Raw genomic sequence first — 23,591 nt, forward strand, 5'->3', positions numbered from 1 at the left:
TTTAAGTCCCTTGCAGAATAACTGCCTTCTAGGATATTGTTCAGCTTATGCATGTTTTGTGTATGTTTTTGCTTCTTGCTGTATGACCTTGCATTGGCCCTTTAAAACATATGTTCACTTAACCAGAAGTCCCATGTTGGCCTGTATAAATTATTTACTTTCTAAGAAACTCCGATGCCAAATATTTCCAGCAGTCATGTCAAGTTTATCCCTCACCTCAGATAAAGATACTAAGAAGCATCAGCCTTGGAAATAATCCCTGTGGCTCCATGTCTTCTTGTGTGCTAGTCTCTCCCTACAGCTGCCTTACAATCTATCATCTTCACTGCTCTGCCACCCTTTGATACGTTTAAGACAGATTCTGTAGCGTGCTACTTTTTTAATCAGGTTGGGAGAGCAAAGCAAAGTCCTCACAGAAATTCTTTAGTGTATCTATAATCGGACAGAAGAGACAGCAGAGATAATAAGGAAATCTGTTTTTTTCCTTCGGTGTCATGTACCAAGTGTGTTTTTCTTGGCTTCATTAGATCTATGCAGATAAATGATGTTTTGCTTCTGTGTGGTTTCAAACTATCACCAACAACAAGAAAACTGAGGTAATTTAGTTTTAAGAAAAAAATTAATTTACCCCAAATTAAATACTTGGCTTCAGCTTTGCAGGGTCACTTTTTTTTTTTTAAACTTTGTAATAAAACTGGAGGAAACATTTAAATGAAAACATCATTTTGAATTATATTTTCTTTAAAAGGTCACATTGAAAAGTGTAATGTTTAGAGACTCTTTTTTTTCTTGTCAAGATGAATAAACCAGCAGACCTGCCACTAATTTAAGTGGAAAATGTTACCTACCCCTGCTCCGCAGAGCTCCAGTTTTGTGAGAGGTACAATCCTCTTACTTCCCAGCTGATGTAGGATATGATATTCCGGGAGGGGCTGTGCATTTTTGCCCTCATATTCATGTGAGCATAGGCATTCAGAATCCTCCCCTACCTCCAGGGCAAGCCACTGGCCACAGAATGCAAACCGTGGACACATATTAGCAAAACTACGACTAATGTTTATCAGTGCACTGGACAACTTAAAGTAAAAATGAAGCAAATGAGGAAAGAGAGAAAGAAAAGTTTTTTATCCTTGAAACATTAATTTCAAGAGAAGTAGAAGGTACACACACACACACACACACACACCCAGATAATTGAGGTCAAATCCAGTATGTTATCATGGAAATGTAACAGCATCTCTGTAAATAAGTGAAATCTTGGAAAACAGTAAAAGTAGTATTAAAGTCTTGGATGTTTTTGGGTGTTGCCCATCAGCTACAATTAAGCGGTGCGTTACACTGAAGGTGCATGACACACTGAAGCCAGTGTGAATCAGCTGAACACCAGGTGCTGGCAGCGTAGCTGTGCCAGTTTACGTCAGCTCAATAGAATGGTGTCATTTACACCATGAAGGCAGAGCAAAGGACGTGACCCTGTCTTTACCCATGCCTTTTTAGGTATTTTTGCACCTTTTCTCTTTTTTTTTTTTTTACTGCTCGTGCACATTCATGGGAAATACACGTGGCTCTAATTTTAACTAAATAATAAAGTAAACAACCCGATCTCTTCAAGTCTTACAAATTAACAAACAAACAGCCTCGCCCATATGATGTTTGCAGAAAAGACTATACCAACATACATGAAGACCTGAAAGAGAAATTGGTTGGAAAGTGAAGAGAAATTGGATTTCACTGGAGAACTCCCAGAAAGCAAACAAACAAGGAAAAGGGGAACAGGAGGCCGAAATAATGGGGTTTAAAAACAATAACTCTTAAACACCAGAGCTGTTATTGACACCGATGGGGAAACGCACTTCTCACAGGGCTATTTTTTATCCAGACGGTGTCCATTCAATGGGAGGAAAGAGAAAGCCGAGGCTGGGGAGCACCACGGAGCTGGGACGCGTGAAGGAAAGAGTTAAGGCTGGAGTCACCCTCTCTGAAGTGCTCTGTGATGCTGTGCAGTGTTTCAGCCCCCAGAGCCTTCCTCCTCCTCCTCCCTCCCTGTGCCGGAGTGGGGAGGAGGCGGGTTCTGCTGAGCTCTTAAATCCTGAGTGAAGTTTCCCCCATTTCCAGTGGCCACTGTTGTCTGAGGCTGGTTCGGAGCAGGGCTGGGGTTACCCTGACATTTCTGGGACCCGGGCCAGCCAAGAAGGGAAAGAGAAGAAAAGACGAGTCTTGTACAATTTGCTTCTGTCGAAGTGTGGAGAAAGGGGAAAGGGAAGCGTCCTTTTTTTTCAGCATCACATTCCTGGGTTTTTCTTCAGCCTGGAAAATATATTAATGCTGGCGCTTTCCTCTCTGGAAACAAAGGAGCTAAACGGGACTGAGGAAGCAAGAAGTGGGAAGGAGGCTTGGGAAGTTTAAAAGAGAGAGACTCAGAGCAGCTGGGATTTCCCTTTTCTTAAATGAAATCCCTGCCTGTGCGGGTAACTGGTAGAGCAAAAAGCCAGACCTGCAGGTAAATGGAGAAGCAGAGATCCCAAAGGAAATTTCCGCTAACCTCATCCCGCTTGACAAGAAGGTGAAGAAGAAAGTAAGTTAAAAGATACACGGGGAGACGGACAGGCTCTGGGACCTGTTGGGCTGCATAAAGATAAATCACTGGGCAGCAGCAAAGCTGTATGGCATTGCTCTCCTTTTAAAGGAAAAAGACGTGAAACCTCGTCGCTGGAAGGAGAACGTCCCTGGGAGTGTAAGTCTCAAGTCAAACTCTTGGCTTTCTGCTCTCCTTCTCTGGAGCCTTTCTCTGTGCGTGTTTGCATGTGTGTATGTGAGAGCGTGAGAGAGAGAGACAGAGAGAGAAGGATGCAGATCACAGTGGCCTTTTGGATAGACAGAGTCATGTTACAGAGGGATGATCTCATTTTTGCATAAAATGATCCGGTTTGTGCTCTTCCAAAAATAACTGTAAACTGTACAAAGCCACCAGGGCAGGACTGAGGTGTAATCAGCACTTTTAAATCACAAAAACTAGCCAGCCTGTGCTCTGCTTTTTCTATCACTTGCGCAAGATATCATCATACTGTTAACATCTAACTTTTTCTCTTTCTCCTCCTCCCTGCAAGCGGATTGCACAATGAACTGGAGGCCAGCTCTCAGCTTAGCCCTGCTGTGGGCAGCGTGGCTAGTGTGCGGCTCTGAGAAGACGAGGAGGCTAGCAGAGAGAGGGAGCCATGGTGTTAGGAAAGTGCCCCTGGCTTACAGGGCTCCAAGCAGCCTCCTGAGAAGGTCTGGAGCATCCCTGAGGAATTCGAGCCCGAATCCCCAACACCCTGTCACCAAGAGGGATTCTTCAGGACCTCCAAAGGCACCTGCCAATCTCCTGCAAGGGGAAGCACATTCCCAGGCCAGGGGCACGGGGACCAGAACAAGACGGGTACAGAGACTCACAGCTGCAGCCAAATACTCCAAGTCCGAGATGATTAAGGACGAAGGGATATCCTCTGCCTCACAGTCACGAGCGGTACGTTTCTCTTCGGGGTCAAGTTCTCCCAATGTCCTGGCCAGCTTTGCTGGAAAAAATCGGGTGTGGGTCATTTCTGCCCCCCATGCCTCAGAGGGCTACTACCGGCTCATGATGAGCCTGCTGAAAAACGATGTGTACTGCGAACTGGCTGAGAGGCACATCCAGCAGATTGTGTTGTTCCATGAAGAAGGAGAAGAAGGGGGAAAAGTCAGAAGGATAACCAACGAAGGAAAAATCCTGGAGCAGCCACTAGATCCTGCCCTCATACCTAAGCTCATGAGCTTTCTGAAACTGGAGAAGGGGAAATTTGGCATGGTGCTGTTGAAGAAAACTCTGCAGGTGGAGGAAAGGTATCCTTATCCAGTCAGGCTAGAGGCCATGTACGAAGTTATTGACCAGAGCCCCATCAGAAAAATTGAGAAGATGAGGCAGAAGGGCTTCATCCAGACTTGCAAAGCAGCTGGGGTGGAGGGACAAGTGGTTGAGGAAGGCAATAATGAGGGCAGCACCCAGCCTACCCCTGGTGGTGGACATGTCCAGGTGCCAGCAAGGAAGGAGGAGCCAAGGAGGAGCAATAATCAGCCAACAAGGACCAAAACAGTGAGGAAACCAATGACAACCACAGTGGCCACTCCTCTGCCTACAGTAAGGACCACTACCCTCCCTCCCACCACCACAACTACCCGTGCCACCACCCGCGCAGTGACAACAGCGAGCCGGTCTACGACAACAACTACACCCCTCCCCACCACGCAGAGGACCTGGACCACCAAATCACATTCCACCACAGAGTACCACAGGCCGCCAGCAGCCCCTGATGCCACCACGCCACGAGTCACAGCCTCTGAGGATTTCTACTCTCCTGTGTGGAAGGCAAACCGCAGGGACCGGCAGCGCGGCCACCCAGAGAAACACCCAGCGGCCACACGGAAACCAAGCAAGGCTGCCCGCTACGACAGTTTCACGGAAGTCCCAACAGCTCCCTCAGTGCACTATACAAAGGCAAATGTGGGTAGATTTAAAGATAACCGAACAGACAGGAAGGACTATAACCATAGGGACCTGAACATCACACCAGGGCAACACAAACCAACTAAGACTAAACCACCAAAAAGGAAGGCCCAAGAAAAGATACTGAGCAATGAATATGAAGATAAATATGACCCAAGCAGGCCTGCTAGTTCCCATTTAGAGGAAGAGATTGCAGCGGGAAATATTCCCCCAAAGAAAGGAAAAGAATCAAAGAAGCATGAACGAATGGATAAACTTGAGAAGAAGAAGAAGAAGGACAGACCTGACAAGCTGCAGAAGAGTGAGAAGCAGTCCAAGAAGGACAAAGCTGAGAAAAAGAGCAAGCAGGACAAAGATCGTAGCAAGAAGAACAAGAAGGGGAGCAGGACGGAGAATGAGGATTTCCCCAAGCCCAACAAGAAGCCTTTCCTACAGCCTCCCAGGAAATCCGTGACCGACCTCCTGGAATATTTTGAAGGCAAAAGGCGGCTCCTTGTAAGTACACTCGTTCATCTGAATCTTATTACATAAATGAAGTCCTATCTCCCTCCTAGTAGGAATATGCGGAACAGAAAGTTTATGGTGGTTTCGTATTATTCTTTTTTGCTGCTTTCGTTTAAGAGGTAAAATTTCTAGACCCAAACGATCATTTCCAACAGGGAAGGTTTCACAGCCTCATGTTGGAAATCCTACACGCAGTATGAACATCAGTCAGCCAGGAATTAGGCTAAAACCTCTTCCCAGTCGCTTCCACGAGCCACCATAAAGCCATCAGATTATTTTGTTTCCAGTGGATATGTAGGTGTCAGGATCTGTACAGTTATGATCAATAAAATGAAGTCCCAGTGTGGAGTGCATCCCTTCATCGCTTTGGGGTGCTTGCCAATGTTACTGCATTTCGATGCTCAGCACGTCCTGCCAGCTGGCACACCTGTTTTATATTGGTGCTGGTGTCCTAAAACTGGAAGCAAGCCAGGTGGCTTGGCAGTACTAGCGCACGTCTGACTGAGGATATGCACAAAGGCAGATGATCAGATGCCCTGAGGTAGGAGTGTTACATTTGCTATTCTTTCTGATGGGAATTTGGCATTCAAATCTCCTAGACATCTTCAGAGATCCCGTGCAAACTTTATTTTCTTTTGTTTTTTCCCCTCCTGTTTTTATTAAACTATAACACTACGGTAAGTTTTCAAGTCTGAGAAACTCAGCATGGTCTGGAGTACTTGTCCCAGGGTTTAATAGTGTTGTATGTTTTTCCAACTACTTATCTACAAAAACACTTCACCTGGGACAGGAAACAGCTTTAGCTGTAGTACAAATGTTTTTTCTGGCAGATGCCACATACCCTGAAAGGTACACTTTGAAAAACAGTTCTTTAAAAATATTATTGTGGGAGCTGGTTTCTTGCAATTATTACACTGCAAGCTGGACTGTTTCACAGTTATTGTCCAATAGTCAGTGGCACAAACATAGCTCTGACTTTCATGCCCCATATTCCAATACAGATAGCTAAGATGCCAAACTAAGATTTCAACCATTGGAATTTAATTAATCGTTCTGCTGCTGATTCACAGACCTGCGCAGAAGCCAACTTTCTTCTCCCCCTCTCCGTTCTTCCAGCTGTAGGTGCTGTGCAGACTTGCATTCCCCAACATGATGGAAATGGAGAAGAGCCATATAGTTGAAAATTTTGAACTTGACTGAATTTTGCAAATAATGCCTGTTAGTTACTTGTTAACTAATAGTTAACCAAATCTAAAGCTCAGAGAGAGCAGTTTGGGATCTTTGAAACTTAGCCATGTATCTCAGTGTTGTGGCTTCCAAAATATGTGCAGCATCAGGACAAGTAAAAACAAATTTGAAAAAAGAGCCAAAAGCAGAGCTCACAGATGTCAGGCTGCTAATTCATTACACCAACACAGTCCTGGCAACTTAAAGGCTGGTCTGAAATGTGAACCTTCTGATACTAGGCCACCTCTCAGCTGGATCTCCAAGAAGAGAGTTGCACAATCTCAGGTTGTCAGGCCAAAACTCACTGAAGACAAATGATTATGCCACGCTGCACTTTTCCATTATCTCATACCATCCTCAGCCTGCTTGCTCTGAAGTTTCTTGGAGAATAGCTTTGATTTGGTCATTAGGAAAAGCAGTGGCTGAACTCTACTACCTCTTTGCCATGCATGGCACATGTGGAAAACAAAGAACTTCTCGAGCTTCTTTGAATCCACACACATGCCTATTTCCATCCCTTCCTATCAGACTCTTCAGCTGCCTTAGGGCCAGTCCTTCCAGCTAGATGAACTCTGCCATTCAGGAGTCTTCAAACTCCCTCTCTAGAGAATATGCCCACACTGCTGCAGAAGTGGCTCTACTGGAGTTGTTCCCCATTGCTTTGCTATACTTTTGTCTTTCAGCCGCTTTAACAGACTGGCTCCCACGGACATTGTTTCAGTCCTGTCCCAAAAGTCTTTTGATAGAGACGTGGGTTTTTAAGTCCTACACATCATTAAGGATTTCAGAGTGCAGATTTCAGAGTGAATTTTAAACATCCAGAATTCGGAAGGCTGTTCTGGGTTAAGTTCAATTAATGACAAATGTAGGACCCAGCTGCAGAAACTGAAAAAATGCATGGATTGTGAGTCCTGCAGCCCCACCTCTCTCTAGTGGGGCTTTTATTGCAGTCTTACTGATGTTGAGAAGTCTTGGCTCAGTGAGCTTGGTTTTTTTGTTTATTTCTCTGCAGTGATGAAATGCAGACCGACAGTTTATATATAACACTCCATTTATACCCACATGCACAGACATGCACATGCACATACGTACATGTGCATGCAAATGCAGATAGATAGTGTACATGCTGCCTGAGTTAAAACAGTCCTAGCACAAAGCTTTGATTTGAAGTTTGCTTTGCCTCTTAAATGTTCCCTGCTTTGTTCTCCAAGGTTTGATGAAGCAGATCAAATTCAGACTTGAGTGTGCATTCCTGCTTACTGGGAGGACAATACAAACCAATGGGCTGGTTTTGATCTCAGTCCTCAAATCCTTTTCATGATCCTTTTTTCATTTGAAGCATTTCTATGCAATTTAAAAGCATGTTACATGTTACGGCCGAGAAATCAAATCCTCTTTGTGCCTGACTCTCATTCACCTTCATGTCCCAATGCTGTAGTCATGCCAGGGGGCCTTTGCATAAATCAGAGTCAGATCTTATAAGCCCAGAAATGCCTCTTACATTTCAGTACATTGATGAACCGGATTTATAGGGAGTATATCATAAAAATTACCCTCCAGGCCCTACAAACTTAGGAAGGCCGCTAGAAGATGATTGCACCTGTTACAGACTAAAGCATAACTTTGCAATTGAAGGATTCTGGTGATTATTTATGACCTTAAATCATAGAATTTGGATCCAGATTCCACCTCCCTTTGTGTTTGGGGAATCAGTGGCAGGTGCTTGATTGCAGTTCACTGCTGCCAGTTAGAATGATTACATTGCTAGAGTTGTGGCATTCCTCTCCACCTTCTGCTGGGAACTGCTGCATAGGACCACTGCATGTTGTTATGCACACACCTTCCCTGGAATATTTGCATCTCGGTCACTGATGAATGATCTAAGTTGTGTGCTTTAAACTTTTTAAAAGTTAAATCTTTGCAATTGTTAGGAGGCTTTAAAATAAGTACTATAAACTGTAGAGATTTTTATACATTTGTTTTTGCAATTGTTCCTCCTCCTGCCCTTCCCCCCTAGCCATGCCTTCTCAGCAAATATAAGTCCCGTAAGACATCAAAGTGGCTTAGAACAAACAAAAGCTAAATCAGCAATTTTCAGATCAGGTCACAATGGCCCTAGCAAGTCTTCAAGGTCTTCTTATATGGCCATCAGTTACATGAGTATTCATATAGCCCTTGACAGTCAAAACAGTCACCGGGAGCCCTGCCTGGACCGTGGGATGAGGCCAGAGCAGCTGCCATATTCCCAGTGCTCCCACTGTTGGTGAGTAGGGGGAATCCTAGATTCATGGCACCACTGAAGGCTATGAGGGAGACCTGGTGGGACTGGCAGGGCAAGGGATAATAGGAGACTACGTGGTTTTCTGTAAAATCCAGTGCCATTTCTTCTATCAGCACTGTGGAGAGGCAGCAGAGGAGCTGGTGCCACCAGCTGGCAGTGCTTCCTCAGGTTTTCCTGTGGCTGGTTGAACACCTTTGGGTCAGGCCTGGGCCTAAACGTACACTGCAACCACAAATAAATAAGGCTACAGAACTGTCAACAGCTCTATGGAAAAGAAAGCCCAGTTTGCAGACAGTGACTAGTTCTCCTTCAGTCAAATACCCATCTGCCTCATTCCTTATACTAACCAAGCTCTTTTGTCTCTGCCACCACCAGCTGATCACGACCCCCAAGGCGGACAACACCATGTACGTACAGCAGCGAGACGAGTATCTGGAGAGCTTCTGCAAGATGGCAACAAGGAAGATCTCAGTCATTACAATTTTTGGCACCATGAACAACAGCAGCATGAAAATTGACCACTTCCAGCTAGGTTCTTTTTTTTTAATATTTTCTTTCCTTCTCGTGGGCACAATACAGACAGCAAAGAGAGAAATCTCCCCAGCTTGGGTCAAGATCTAAGCAAGATCATTTGTTGTGGTCCAGTTGCACTTTCAAACCCACTCCTCCTTCAATGCCAACTACACCCCTTTCGTATTTACATAAGTGTCTCTGGTATTTTCCATGTTTAGGCTTCCAGTGCTGTAATTCAAGCACCTTCAGCTTTCTTTGTGGGAATTCTTAAAGCCAGTAAGACAGTGAAACAGTGAAAAGGCAGAAAAATGTGATGAGGGCATGAGACAGAAAGAAGAAATTAGGTTCAGCTCTACCAATATGTTGAATACCAACCTCACTGTCTAACCGAATGGCTGCCCTAATACAATGTCCCCCCGCCCTTGGTTTTTGCAGGACATCAGCCATGGGTGGCTAGATACTGGCTAGCATGATTTAAACGCTGCTTAAAGAAACTGGCTGTTGTCATGAAGGAGAGGAGCTAAGGGGCAGGAAATGCTGAAGGGAACTGTTTGAGATTATATTCAAAACTTGGCCCAAGTTAATCCTATTTTGAAGTTCAACATCATTATCTCCCCGCTCTGCCATATAACATTTTCTCATGCCTTTGCACTCCTCACAAGGTCATGGAAAAAGCTTCATTTTTCCGGGGCACGTGCTGGCTAAACCCAGGACAGAGAGAAGCGTGCTAGTTAGACCCTTTCTGTGAGTTCCTTTCCTTCCCTTCCCAGGATCAACTTTCCTAGGCTTAAGAGCTGATTTTAATATGTTCACAAAGTGAGGATTCTCCACCACAGTATGGGCAGGTCCAGGTGCATTTTCCCCTCTGTACTGGTAGACAGATATTAATTTAGAAGATTTCAACCATAGCCTCTAGGTATGGACAACCTTACAAATTTGCACCAGCATACCTGATATTAAAAGGTTTACCTTTTAGAGGATATATATTTTAGAGGTCCTATTGCCTCTCTTTACCTGTAAAGCAAGATACCCATCAGTGTGACTACTTATTGCTGGCTATTGTAAAGAGGTTCATCTCACTGAAGCCAGAGTTTTTGGAGGCACTATAAATCAGACTATGAAGGACTTGAAAAATAGCTCATTCAGCCATATTTAGTACCACCTTCTTTACATACAGAGTTCCCATATAGACGGGTGACACTGGGCATCCATCTCTCTTAGGCAGCTTTGAAACAACTGGTGTCAGTGTTCAGGTCCTGGGGAAGCACCCACCAAAGACAGCGAGAACCTTTCCTTTCACAACAGTAGGGTTTGGACAAAGACTTCAGGTCCCAGTCCAGCAAAGCACCTACTTAAGCTTACATGTCTCTTGAATCCTGTAAACAATCTCATTGCTGTCTGCATCTAAAGGTTAACACCACTATAAATGCTTTGCTGGACAAAGGCAAAGAAAGAGTATAAAAGCTGCTAGTTTTGCTTATAAGTCCACCACGTCTTTCCTCTGGAAGTTCATCTGGTTTTACCAGACCTTGGCAAGAGACGTGTGATGGAACAGAAAGCTCAGGACCACACCAGCTCCAGGGTATTTCAGGCCTGGCATACAACAGGCCGGAAGATCACAGATTTATGTCTGGCTTCCAGCTGTGCCTCTACTGCTCTCAGAGGGAGAGGACCCAGCAGGAGACCAGGAGCCTCGTGTCCCTGAACGGCAGCGACTCACAAAGCCTGCCAGACTGTCCATTTGGGCATCTCCTTGACAAATCTGGAGTGGTGCAGGATTTTCCACATCAGACCAAGGTTACTCAAGGTCACTTTTTGTGTACCTAGACCCATCTGCCTGTCAGTGGACTGTTCAGGATTATATTTAGCTCCAGTCTGGCTAATAAACAGACATTCACTCTGACATAGACCATACTCTTTCAGGCTGTTCCAAACTGAACCTACACCCAAACTTTCCCCAAACCACCCAAGTGTATGTAACAGCTGAATTCTCACAGGAGGAATTAACTTGTTAAAGAAAAGCAGGAGACTTAGAACGGTGGAAGTTAAACCTTACATGAAGTTCACCTTACATTTTTGCCCCAAACACCAAATCCTGAGTTTTTTTAAAAGTTTAAATAATACAAATGTCTTTCTATTCTACCTCCCCTTCTCCTCTACCCTTCCTGCTTGCATGGCCTCTTCATGGCTCACTCTCTGTCAGGACCAGAGGCAGCAAAAGCTCCGAAGAAATATTTTGTTCACAGTATTTATGCTGTAGTGAGAAGCCTTAGCACCCAGCATGATGAACTCTACTTGTAGTGCTGCATCTTGGGACTGAGATACAAATGACAACAACCAAAAAGTCCACAGAAAAGACTTTTCACATGAAACTTCAAATACATTTAAAAGTAGTGAATGAAAGAGAGCTCATTAACACTGTTTGGCCAAGATCAGCTCATACTGAAACTAAAGAGCATTTTGCAGTTTCCCACTGGAATGACACAAAAGCTGAGCGTCACTGCAGAGGTCTCCTCTTCACTCTGAGTTAGCCATGTGGTCTCTTTTCCCCAACTCATGGGAACAGGGCTTTAGTCAACTAAACACTAGCCCCAGGCTACCTACCTTACAACCAAAACCAATACCTAATCTATTAGGCCGCTGTACTGCTACAACAAACTGCTGAACTTCTTTGTAAAGACTAACTCATCTTCCCAGCCTGTCTAGCTGCTGAAGATGTATGGAGAAAAGTTTCCACACTCTTTCACTGACCCTTCTATAAAGAACAAAGAGAGCCAGGACTTTGCAGGTAGCAGCAGAGTCTCAACTCCTGTTGTTCTTCATGCTGATCCCAGATGTCCTTTATGAGGTGGAGGTCAGGGACAAGTAGTAAATTGGAAAGAGGCAATTAGAATAACTTCTTTTTTTTCTCCTTAGAAATCACTTCCAAGTTTGAAAGGCAGGCCAGCCTTTGTGGCATTATTTTTTTTCCCGAAACATTTTTCTGTATCGCTCTTGTCATTTAATTTTCTTTTTCTTTACATTGTAAGTTTTGAAGGAAAATCTCCTAACAATGAAACGCTAAAGCGTTATCTTCATGTTGCTATCTACAGTCTTTAAGCAGAAGAGTGCCATGGGTCAGTTGGTCTAAGGTACTGCACCATACGGCTGTTTTCCATCACATTTCACACTAGTGTCTTTTGCGTTATTCTACCTCCATATAGGCTAATGAGATAGTCTTTGCTTTTGTAGGGAATTGTTTGCAGGTATAAGTATGAATTTTTGGTCTATGTTTTAATGGTCGTGCTTACCACTAGTAACATGTAAATCTCACTTATGAAGCATTGATGCATGATTTACGTATGTTTTACAAAGCGAATAACCAATTAGCACATCCAGCAACACATCCAATGGGGAATTTATAACATTTACTAGAATTCTTTACAAAACTTTCAACTGAGGTACATATAACCATGTAAAACCACATAAATTACATCTATAGCTTGATTAGTGTAACCAAATTTTAACACTTGCTCGTTTGTTTTATTTTTCTGTAAGAAGCGGGTCCAAGGTATGAAACCTAAAGGTCAGGTTCTGATTCAGACATTTTCCTAAAGTTTTAATTCAGAAGTTTCATTCAGTCTATTACACAGATTAGACCTACTGCAAAATTTGAATCAGATCAGTATGCTCCTTAAAGGCTATGGATGTTTAGAAAATTATTTAAAATGCCTTATTGTACAATGAATCAAATCTTTTCTGTTGCTTTGTGCTCAAGTCCCCCTGTGGAGCAGGGGACTGGAAAGTCATACCTCTGGATTCTAGCTCTTGATCAGCTGTCATGTCTCTGACTTCAGGCAGGTCACTTAAGCCAAATCATTCTCAAAATTTTTTTTTTCCCTGTCAGGGTATTAGAATGGGAAATGAACAGCAGCAAGCAGATGGAGGAGTGCCACAGCAGGTTATATGGAGAGAGGTGAAGAGCTAGGACTGCAGCATTCAAGAGACATTAAACAGTTTCTGGTTTCTTATAGTCACTAAACCTCCATTTAAGACTGGAAAGGTTAACTCTAGTGTCCTGGCCAACCTCAAGCTGATCTAGCTATATTTTACTGACCCAAATTCTCTTTGCTGTTTCATTTGGATATGGTGCTTTCCAGCTCCTGTCCTAAATTGTTGAACAGTTTCTATTTTCTATTCCAGAAGTGGCTGCAATTCAGGAGCTGGTGAAATGATTAGTACATGCATATACATGTATAAGCATATTAAAAAGATCTAAAAGACCTTTCCAGGAAAGAGCAGGCAATGAAGATTTTTCAAAAGCAAGTAGAAATGTTGAATACTGAAGCGCATGTGCCCTAGGATAGACTGATTTTCAAAGAATACTGGGATTGAAAACTGGACAGTTAAAAGCCATACTGCCATACCAATGTTTTTTTAATATCTTGCCTATGCAGCAGGAAGAGGGCTTCTGGGAAATTAATTTCCCCCTTTCTTTCAAGGTGAAATTAAAAGCAGAGTGTTGTGTGATTCCATGACTATTTTTATTTCTCCTTTGTCTCACATTAAGATAATGAAAAGCCCATGAAAGTGATAGAGGATGAAGATCTTGTGGACCAGCAGCTCATCAGTGAGCTGAGGAAAGAGTATGGGATGACCTACAATGACTTCTTCATGGTGCTGACGGACACTGACATGAAGGTCAAGGTGAGGGTTTCAACTCTTTGAAAGAAAAGGCATTGGAAAACCATGAAAAAATTGAAAAATTTTAGGAAATTACACTACAGGCTTGCATGTGAGGCACGCAAGAGACTGATGCAGGACTTGGTCATTGCTGGAGGACAAGGAAAAGGACAGTAAGAAAAATTTTCAGGGATTAGGTAGCTATCTTCATTTTCTGCCGTTAGGGGATTTTGGGAATTGTGGGTTTCTGCTGGGATGGTGAGCTGACACCATAGGAACAGGACCCTGCACTGGCAGGGTTTTAATGTAGCACCTGACATTCTAAAACACACAGTTTGGCCACTCAGGGGGATGACAGCACATTGCATAAGGACAATGCTCTAGTTGAATGGCCTTACAAAAGAATATAATGACAATTTTTTGCCTGCAATGGCCTGGCCTTATCACATTGGACAAATACTGAAAATATGCCACTTCCAAAGAGCAGTCTGACTGCAAAACCAATAATATTTTCCAGGGTTTCTCATCTGTTTTAGGCCTTGTTACCCATGTGTAAATAGGAATACTTGAATAGCTGTATATCCTACAGTGCTGTGATACATGTAGAAAGACTGCTAATATGTGCATCCTTTCATCCATCTGTTCTTTTTTCTTAACAGCAATACTATGAAGTACCCATAGCAATGAAGTCCGTGTTTGATTTGATCGACACCTTCCAGTCACGAATTAAAGACATGGAAAGACAGAAAAAAGAGGGCATTGTCTGCAAAGAAGATAAGAAGCAATCCCTTGAGAGCTTCTTATCCAGGTATTACCTTCTGTTCTTATCTACTGCTAGTTCTAATAATTATTGCCTTATTGGAAAAATACCCATCCAACTATTTCTGTGATTTTTTAATACAGATTTCTCAGTATTTACAGTGTTAAGCAAATACAAAGATGTAGCCATAGCTGCATGCAGTCATGTACAGAGCACTGGAAGTCAGGATGCATGTCATGTTTCCTGACTGACTGCACATTCTTTGGACACTACTTTCTATACCTCAGTACCCCCATCACGACATGGAGATAACAACACTGATTTGCATTAGAAGAGCAAATAAGGATTAATTCACAGCTGTTAGCTCAGTGTTTTGAACGTATGAAGCGCAGTGTTTATGTGTTTCAATCATCAACCATCATAATCTCATTAATCCCATTCTAATTCCTTCCATGTATCTCAAGCCAGCAATTAATTCTCTGTAACTTCCTTCTTATCATGCTTGAGATAACAGTTGGTCTTTGCCAGTATTAGTCATGCATATTATTAAAGGTCTTGCAGATGGCTCTTGCAAAATGTTTGAGAGACCTTCTGCAGAAAGACACTTTTGTTTACACAATCTCTATATACCATGTTACTGCTCTACCTGTGAGACCTAAATTCCAGGCAATAAACATGTCTGAACTGTGGGAATTCAGATCCACAGAAGAGCTGTGCAGCTATAGCCCTCTCTGTTAATTTACATGAAATTAGGGCTACCCCATCACTCTAGGCTTTACCTGTTACTCCTGCATCCTCCTCACCTACTATCAGAATCCATGGGAATACACTTAATGCCAGATGGCTATAAAAATAACTGAGGCAGTGTGATGGATTATGACTTGAGGGGGAAAGGAGCAACAGGTAAATGAGTATGTTGTTGGTTCATAAACATTTTAAAATTCGATGGCCACTTCAACAGAAAGAGAACCTTTAACAAGATCCACCCCACCCACCTTACCACCTCCTGTTTAGGTCTCAGTGATTCATCCTCAAGACCGCCAAGAAGAACCACAGTTTGGAAACAGCTGACCAACACAAGAAAGAGCTTGTATGCTGGAAAGTGACAGGCCCCAAATCCTTCTTTGCTTGCAAACAGCCCTAGTAATAAACACACATTAGAAAAACAGGCAGGAAAAATGCAGAATGTTGCATCTATAACTGCCCCTGCACAGAATGCATTTGTTGTCTGTGAAACAAGCATCAGGCTTTAAATATCGGGTGGACTTTACTAGCCACATTAACTGGTCAGATTCCCAGCAAGATTCATTCCAGCTTTGTCCAAGATTATCTTCTCAGCCGAACAGGAGTCCTGGCATCATCTCCCTGGTGTCTCTCACTGGGGAGGTCAGTTATAATAAGGCAAATATTGTTCTTAACAAGTCTGGCTGGCGTGAAAGGACACCATGAAAGCCAGAGCTGGCTTGAATAATGCTTAAAAGCCACATGTATCAGGACAAGATCCTTGAGTTTGTGGGGGGAGTCCCCCTGTAACACCAAGACACTGGCTGTGCTGCTCTCTGGGCTCAAAAAAAGAATGGGATGCAAAACAGGTAGAGGAGGAAGAAAGGATGCACACAGGGAAGGGCCTGGCAGATTTGTCAGGACAGGAGTATTGGCCTGTGGCTTCTGATGTCAGAAATAAGGCATAAATCTGCACATTAGTGATGGTGAGCTAACAGCTGTGAAGGACCAACTGAATTAATTTCTTGGTAAGATGTAGCCCCAGACAAGCACACCAGGTATAGGGATTGCCTGGGGCAGGGGGATAAACACCTTGAGTGGCTTTCAACCCTTTTCAGCTCTGTGCATCTCCAAAGGAGATACTCAAAAAACCAGAAAGGAATTAAAGTATGTTAAAACAGCTCACAGATAAGATTCCATCCTGATTTACGCCCTAGACAAAATATGATCCAAAGTTTATATTCTCAGTCATTGCTTATAGGTAGCCAGGTGCTTTTGCTCTACAAAATATCACAAAGATTATGTTTTCCCCATGAAATTTCCCCCCTTTCCTTCATGTCACATATATGATTCTTAATGCTTCTCATTCCTATTCGCATACCTGTATACACACGCCCATGTCTCTTTGCTGTTCCTCCTGGGCAAGATTAAAACTGGGGAGCTTTGCTTTTCAACGATTTAGTTTTTTAATTCTAAAAATACACACAGTATCAGTCAGTCAATAAGACGAAGTCATCATCATCCCCTGTTCTTTCAGCAACTTCTTTGACTTCGAGTAAGTCCCATCATATTTTCTGCTTCTCTCAAGTGGAACAGAATTGACCCATTACATTAGCCTTTATTTTGAGATCTTCGCATGGTGCTGCAGAAAGGCAGGCTATTATTATAACAGAGTAACATCTGCATCCATTTAAAAGATCATTTCCTGCTATAAAAATATCCCTGCAGCTTTGCAAATTCCTTTAAATCTAATTTATTTAGGTTTAATGGAGAAGTACCTTTATTCAAAAAAGGCGTTGTTTGGAGAGTATTAAAAACCCCTATAGTTAGATTTTTTTTAAAGGTTTCAAGTGTCCTTATGGCATTGTCCTTCTTTGAGAGGACAACAGAAGGTGCTCCTCATGCAAAAGTTTGGTTGGATGGGGCATCCCATATTAAAGAAAAATCAAAGATTTATCTTATTGCCCCATGCATGCCTTATATAGCCACAAGCTCACACAGCCACACACATACAAACAGGCTCAGATTTAAAGCCACTTTAAAGGTATTTTGAGCAAATGTGGTATAGAAGAAAAAGAGGTCAGGGAATATTTACACAGAAGTATGAGTTATGTCTGAAATTAAGATACACCCTAATTCTCAGACAGCCCTTGGACTGCAAAATAACTGTGCAGTTCCAGCAGTGGTGAATGACGTAAAAGCTAAATGTCTAGTGAGGAATTCTACAGGACTCTTTCTCTCCCTTGAATATACACTTCTCAGCATTGTTATAACTACTGAAGGGAGCTTTGAGCAAAGATTGTAAGCTTTGCAATGTTTGTTTGGCAAAGCAGCGAAACTGCAGATGTTTCTTTGAGAGTTTTGGAGTTGTAAAATTCAAAACAGGCTTTATCCTCTCCCAGTGATGTATAGAACTGGGAATATCTCCCATCCAGCTGTTACTTAGAAGTTGTGAGAGGTATGACTTATCTCAGCCGACAAAGAACAAAAATGCTGAGAGGACTCGAGTCACGTGTCATGACCATGCCCCGTCGCACTCTCTTCTCTTTCCAGGTTCCGATGGAGAAGGCGGCTGGTGGTGATCTCTGCTCCCAGCGATGAGGACTGGGCTTATTCCCAGCAGCTTGCTGCTCTCAGTGGACAAGCCTGCAATTTTGGTGAGTCAAAAGAAATTATACTCTTGCTCCCCAAAACCACATCCTTCCTGGTGATGTGATGGATTCCTTTGCTCAATTCTGAACCTAGACAGTCTGAGGAGTCTGACAACTGAAAAGTTTGCCATAGCTACTCCAAATACAAATGGAAAATATTGTGCTAAGCAGGTAGTGCTGCGCACCCTGACAGCTAAGATGGCTAAACAAAGCATTCCCTGGAATCACTTGTGTGAGGCAGAAAAGGTTAGCACTCCAAAGCTTCTCTTCGGGCTTGTACTTCAAGAGATCAATAGTATTTTCTTTTTCTTACTGCACGAATTAACGACATAGGTAAAATGCTTTTGGAAGGGCAGATCCTCCTATACCCAGCTCAGAACTGCAAGACGCTTTCTGAAGAATGGGATGTAACCATAACAGTTAATTCTCCCCACCCTTTGTTAGGGACAGCTTGAAGGAGATCCAGTCTGTTCCTACAGTATTTATCCTGAATGGGTGTTTTAACTAAGTGATATGTTTCCAAGTATCTTACCTCCAAGTGGTAACAACAGTTACATCAAAGATTTTGTAGGTCGTACAGACTCGTGTTACACAAACAGTTTCTACAGCCCCTAAGGTCTTTCTTCAAAGCAGAGGCAACACTCCAAGTCTCTGCCCAGAACAAATGAAAGATTCCCCACAATCATTTGGAGTTTAACTGTGATAGGTTATATCGCCTCTAAATACTTTGTGGCTGTGCGCATGATGAGAACTTTACTAGTGAACAAAACAGTGCACAGACATTCTGAATTTGGGGAATGGCCTCTGTAATTTACTGGTGTGCTTGATGCTTGTATCCCTATGCTACAGAACCACACCAAATGCTGTTGTCCTTGGGACACCAGCAACAGCTTTTATGCAACTGATCTCACATTTGTTCAGCACATTTGTTTATTCCCATGTTTGGGACAGGTGATGTCACTGGCAGAGACTCCAGAGAAATCAGTAACTCTTCCTCCTAGAGGGCTGCTGAGATTGGCCCCTAACTTAGCATGCACAGACCTGGCTGATTAAACTAAAATCTGCCAGAGAACGAGCAGAAAGAACTGGTCCGACCCAAAACCTCCTTCATTTCCTCCACAGGTCTGCGCCATATAACTATCCTCAAATTGCTAGGCCTTGGAGAAGATATCGGTGGTGTCTTAGAGTTGTATCCAATTAATGGTAAGTAACTGTTGCCAGTTTCTTCAGTACTACCCATGAAGGGCATTACATAGTGCTGAGTGTCTCTCTGCTGTCATTTCTTTAGAGGGATGGGTATGACTGGTTTTTGTTTTGTTTCTCTTAAGAAACAAGAAGACACAAAAGCAAACAGTAAATTTTCTTGGTGTTCCTGTGCTAAACATTATATAGCTTCTTCAGGACAGAAAAGCCCAAATATCACCTGGAAGTCATCTCACATCTTTATCTCCCACCTAAACATACAGTCCCAAGTACACTCCTCTGCCTGCCTTGCTGGCAAAGACAAAGGGATGTCTGTGCCTCTTACACGCTGAAGAGTTTGTAGGGCTAATAGAACATAGACCCAGCAGCTTCTCTTATGTGGGTCCCTCATTCATCTTCATAGAATGGTTTGGGCTGGAAAGAGCTTTTTAAAGATTATCTAGTCCACACCTCCTGCTGTGGGCAGGGACATCTTTCACTAGATCAGGTTGCTCAAAGCCCCATCCAACCTGACCTTGAAGACTTTCAGTGACAGGGCATCCACAACTTCTCTGTGCAACCTGCTCCAGTATCTCACCACCCTCATCCTAACAAAACTCTTCCTTATATCCAATCTAAATCTACCTTCTTCCAGTTTAAAACCATTACCCTTTGTCCTGTCTCTGTGGGCCCTGGTAAAAAGTGTTTCTCCGTCTTTCTTATGAGCCCCCTTTAAGTATTCCACTTGCATCCCAGCAGGCTACTTCAGGTAGCTATTCTTAGGAGATCTCGCTGTCAGGGTACATTTCAAATGCTACAGGTTCCTCTACTACCTAATCCCAACAACTGCCTCCATCAGTGGAGGGACAAAGGCAGGAAGGAGCTTATTTATCCCACTGCCATTCCTACAGCTCTGTACATGAAAGAATCTTAGTTTCTACCACGTATAGACATAAGTCCACGCCTAAGAAAGAATATGAACAGAGGAAGCAGATGTCATACTTCTTCCATCAAGGCTCTTGCAGCCTCCACTTACTTTTCATTGAAGGGCTTCATCACCTTGGTTATAGCTTCTATTTGTTAAGACCAACAGATTTATTTTCAATTTAGTTGTCTAATCTCCCTTTGAATTCACATTAATTTCTAGCATGTATCCTCCTGTGAGAACCTCTACAGATCTGCAAGGTACCTTTTATTTGTCCTAAACATGGCCCCTATAGCTTTGTTTGATACCCCATATCTCTTGTGTGGGGACAAAAGGTAAACATTTAATCCCTATCCATCCCTGCACTGACATTCACAATCCTGTAGACCTCCCCCAACCCATTTATTTTACAGACTGCAGTCTTGACTTGCTCAGTCATTTCTCATATGGAGTTTATTCCAAAACTATGATCAACCTTGATACCTTTCTGACTTTTTTCCCCAGTTCTACCATATTTCTTTGAGGTGAGAGAACCAGAATTGCATGCAGTGTTCAAGATGCACACAAACAATAGCTTCCATAGTAGCATAATAATACTCTGTTTTGGTTTTTATTTTCCTCGTGGTTTATAACATCTGTTTTGGCTTTTGACCGTGAGTGAGCATTGAACTAGCCTTTCATGAAACTCTGTTTCATAGCCCTAAGATCTCATTGCCAAGTGGTAATGGTCAGACTTCACCATTTCTTATGTGGACCTAGCAAAATTTTCACCACGTGCATCATTTTACTTCAATTTGAATAGAATTTCTGCCATCATTTTAGTGACCAGTCACACAGCCTTACAAGGGTCTTCTTTCTTTAGAAACTTCACAATCATCCCCTGTCCTTACAGCTCTAAGTATCTCCACGTCCTCAGTACAATTCCTCACCTCCACGCTCATATCTTACGCACGTCATTTACAAACACATTGAACAGCATCAGTCCCAGCACAAACAACTGTGGGACTTCACTGGTGACCTCCCTCCACTCTAGGAACTGATATTCGCTCCCACCTTTTTCTGCCTTTCAACCAAGCTATCAAAGTTCCTTCTGAAGCCTTCTGGAAATCCACATAGCCTGTATCAGCCAGACCACCCTTAGCCACCTGCTCGCTGACCTCCATCAGAGAGCCTCAGCAAGTCTGTAAGGCAGGATGCCACTTCGTAAGAGTCCTGTTGCCAAGCCAACTATGTATATGTCTATGTGTGTATATATGTACATACATGTCCACTGATCCTAGTTGTCTTATACCTTCTACTCATTTACCCAGCACAGACTTCACGCTTACAAGCCTGGAGCTCACCAGATTCGCGCTAGAACATATATTTTAAAGCGGACAGGACATCTACCGCATCCCGTATCTCGCATATCATGCCAGTTCAAGAGTCAGGCTCTATACTGCTATTAAAGACCGAGCAAATTCATCCTGCAGTTCTTCACGCTATCACACTTCAATTCCAGTCATTTCTTTCACTGTGACTGTTTGTCACATATGCCTTTGGCATTATGTGAACCAGTGACCCAAGCTGCATAGAAGCCAAAGTGCATGTGTGTTGGGTGACAAAAAGGTGTGCCACGCTCTAGTAGCTTCAGCCTAGACAATAATGACAAGTTTACTAAACCTAACAAAACTGTTAAAAATACATCTTTAGTTCACAGTGCAGCAGTTTCATTTCGGAACCAGGTAATTCTGAACTTGTAAATGACAAGAATCTTACATTGCCAACTATTGGGCTGTATCCTATCTCATGTTGCTAACTCACTCACCTACAAACCATCACCATTGCCTAAACAAAATATCAATGCTGGTTTTGTGTGATCACTTTCTAGGAAGCTCTACTGTAGACCGAGAAGATATCCCAGCTAATTTGGTGAAAGACATTCGAAATTATTTCCAAATTAGCCCAGAATATTTCTCCATGCTTCTAGTTGGGAAAGATGGAAACGTCAAATCCTGGTATCCTTCTCCAATGTGGTCTATGGCAATCGTGTATGATCTGATTGACTCCATGCAGCTTCGGCGACAGGAAATGACAATTCAGCAATCGCTCGGCATGCAGTGCCCAGACGATGAGTATGGTGGGTATGGTTACCATAGCTATCACCAGGGATACCAGGAAGGTTACCAAGATGACTACCGTCACCACGGAAGTTACCACCATGGATATCCATACTGAGAAGAGCAACTTAGCCTCTGACTGCCCCGTGTCTGTCTTCTAATAGCTATCCAAGCACTAGGTGGCCAGTTGCAGAAAGGCTTCCCAGGCCACCTAGATATTCATGCCTCGTTCTTCCACTGTTCAATCAAGGGACTTTGGTCATTTGCCTTCTCAAAAACACAGAAGCCTTTACAGTGAAGCAATTCAAACCAGTAGTATTGAAGCTTTAAACAACAAAGACTCCTTTATATTTTTAAACCTTTATAAAAAAAGGGCATCAGCAGGTGCTGTTTGTATTAAAGCCAAACAAAAAGAACCCACAGCCCCAGTCTATGGACACTACTGTAGGGCAGGACACGAACTGTCCAACAAATATTGCAATGCTCTTTTTAGTATTTTTTTCTAAGGAGAAAAAAAAATAAGTATATTTATTGGAAAGTGAGATTGCATTGTGCTCATGAAGACAAGCAAAGAATCACACTTCAGGACTTTCCCAGAAAAGGAAAATTTAAGAAGCATGGGGCAGGCTCTTTAATAATAACAGTAATAATAACAACAATAAAATCCTTTTGAAGTACCTTGTCTAAAAAGACAGCATCCCTTCCACAGTGCATTAACATTGTAATTAGCTGACTTTATCAATGAAAATAAGAATTTATGCCTATGGCAGGATTTGTTTCAATACAATGTAAAGTTCTTAACTACAAAGCTTGCTGCATGGCCATTTATTCTTTTAATTGGAGTCCCTGTTCTCTTAGGTCCTGCCCAACTGACAGTTAAATCCAAGTTAATGAGAGCTAAGTGGATACACCAACCATAGTTAGCATTGTCTGAAATACAGAAAACCAAAAAGCATTATTTTCATCAGAAAAGAAGGAAAAAAATTCTCATTCACATATATTTTAAATGAGTTGTAACTAGCTCTCTATAATGTTTTTAATTAAACTATTGCTCTACATTTCAAATTTCCTTCTACCTTTTCTTCTCATACCCTCCCCCATGAAAAAAAAAAATCTCGACTAAATGTTTATAAAACTATTTGGGAATAATTTAATCTGCTACTAAAACAGCTCTATTTCTGCCACACTTTCTGAAACAGTTTTCTTCTCCCTTCTCATTGGTGTCTTTGGGCATTGGATCTGTTGCACCACCCTACTCCTACTGAAATGTCTTTTTACAATCCGTGACATGGGTGCCCATGCCACGTACAGGTACATACAACAGGGCACTCGTACTAGGTTTTGCCATCACAGCAGTAGTACAGGAACAGGGAGAAGCTACAGCACTAAGCTGGCCAGAGCATGCCCAACAGTGAGTTTTAGCATTTTCCTGATCCTTTTTTTTTTTTTTTTGGCCCAGATGAAAACAGAACTGGGTAAAGCAACAAGTTCACGCGAAACCAGATGCTTTTTTTAGAAACTTCATCACAAGAGGTCAGATCTTGC

General features: G+C 42.7%; 1 protein-coding gene across 1 annotated transcript; it reads left to right on the forward strand.

The window, feature by feature from the left end:
* Nucleotides 1–2,047: 2,047 nt before the first annotated feature.
* On the forward strand, nucleotides 2,048–23,104 carry CCDC80 (coiled-coil domain containing 80). Its single transcript, XM_087757031.1, has 8 exons — nucleotides 2,048–2,734; nucleotides 3,108–5,014; nucleotides 8,907–9,063; nucleotides 13,594–13,730; nucleotides 14,366–14,514; nucleotides 17,743–17,846; nucleotides 18,963–19,043; nucleotides 21,818–23,104. The coding sequence occupies exons 2-8, from the start codon at nucleotides 3,119–3,121 to the stop codon at nucleotides 22,162–22,164; spliced, it is 2,871 nt and encodes a 956-aa protein (XP_087613157.1). The 5' UTR covers nucleotides 2,048–2,734; nucleotides 3,108–3,118; the 3' UTR covers nucleotides 22,165–23,104.
* Nucleotides 23,105–23,591: the final 487 nt, after the last annotated feature.

This window comes from Nipponia nippon, unplaced genomic scaffold (genome assembly GCF_047370975.1).
Source record: "Nipponia nippon isolate SJK-2023a ecotype South Korea unplaced genomic scaffold, ASM4737097v1 scaffold_2, whole genome shotgun sequence".
NCBI lineage: Eukaryota > Metazoa > Chordata > Aves > Pelecaniformes > Threskiornithidae > Nipponia > Nipponia nippon.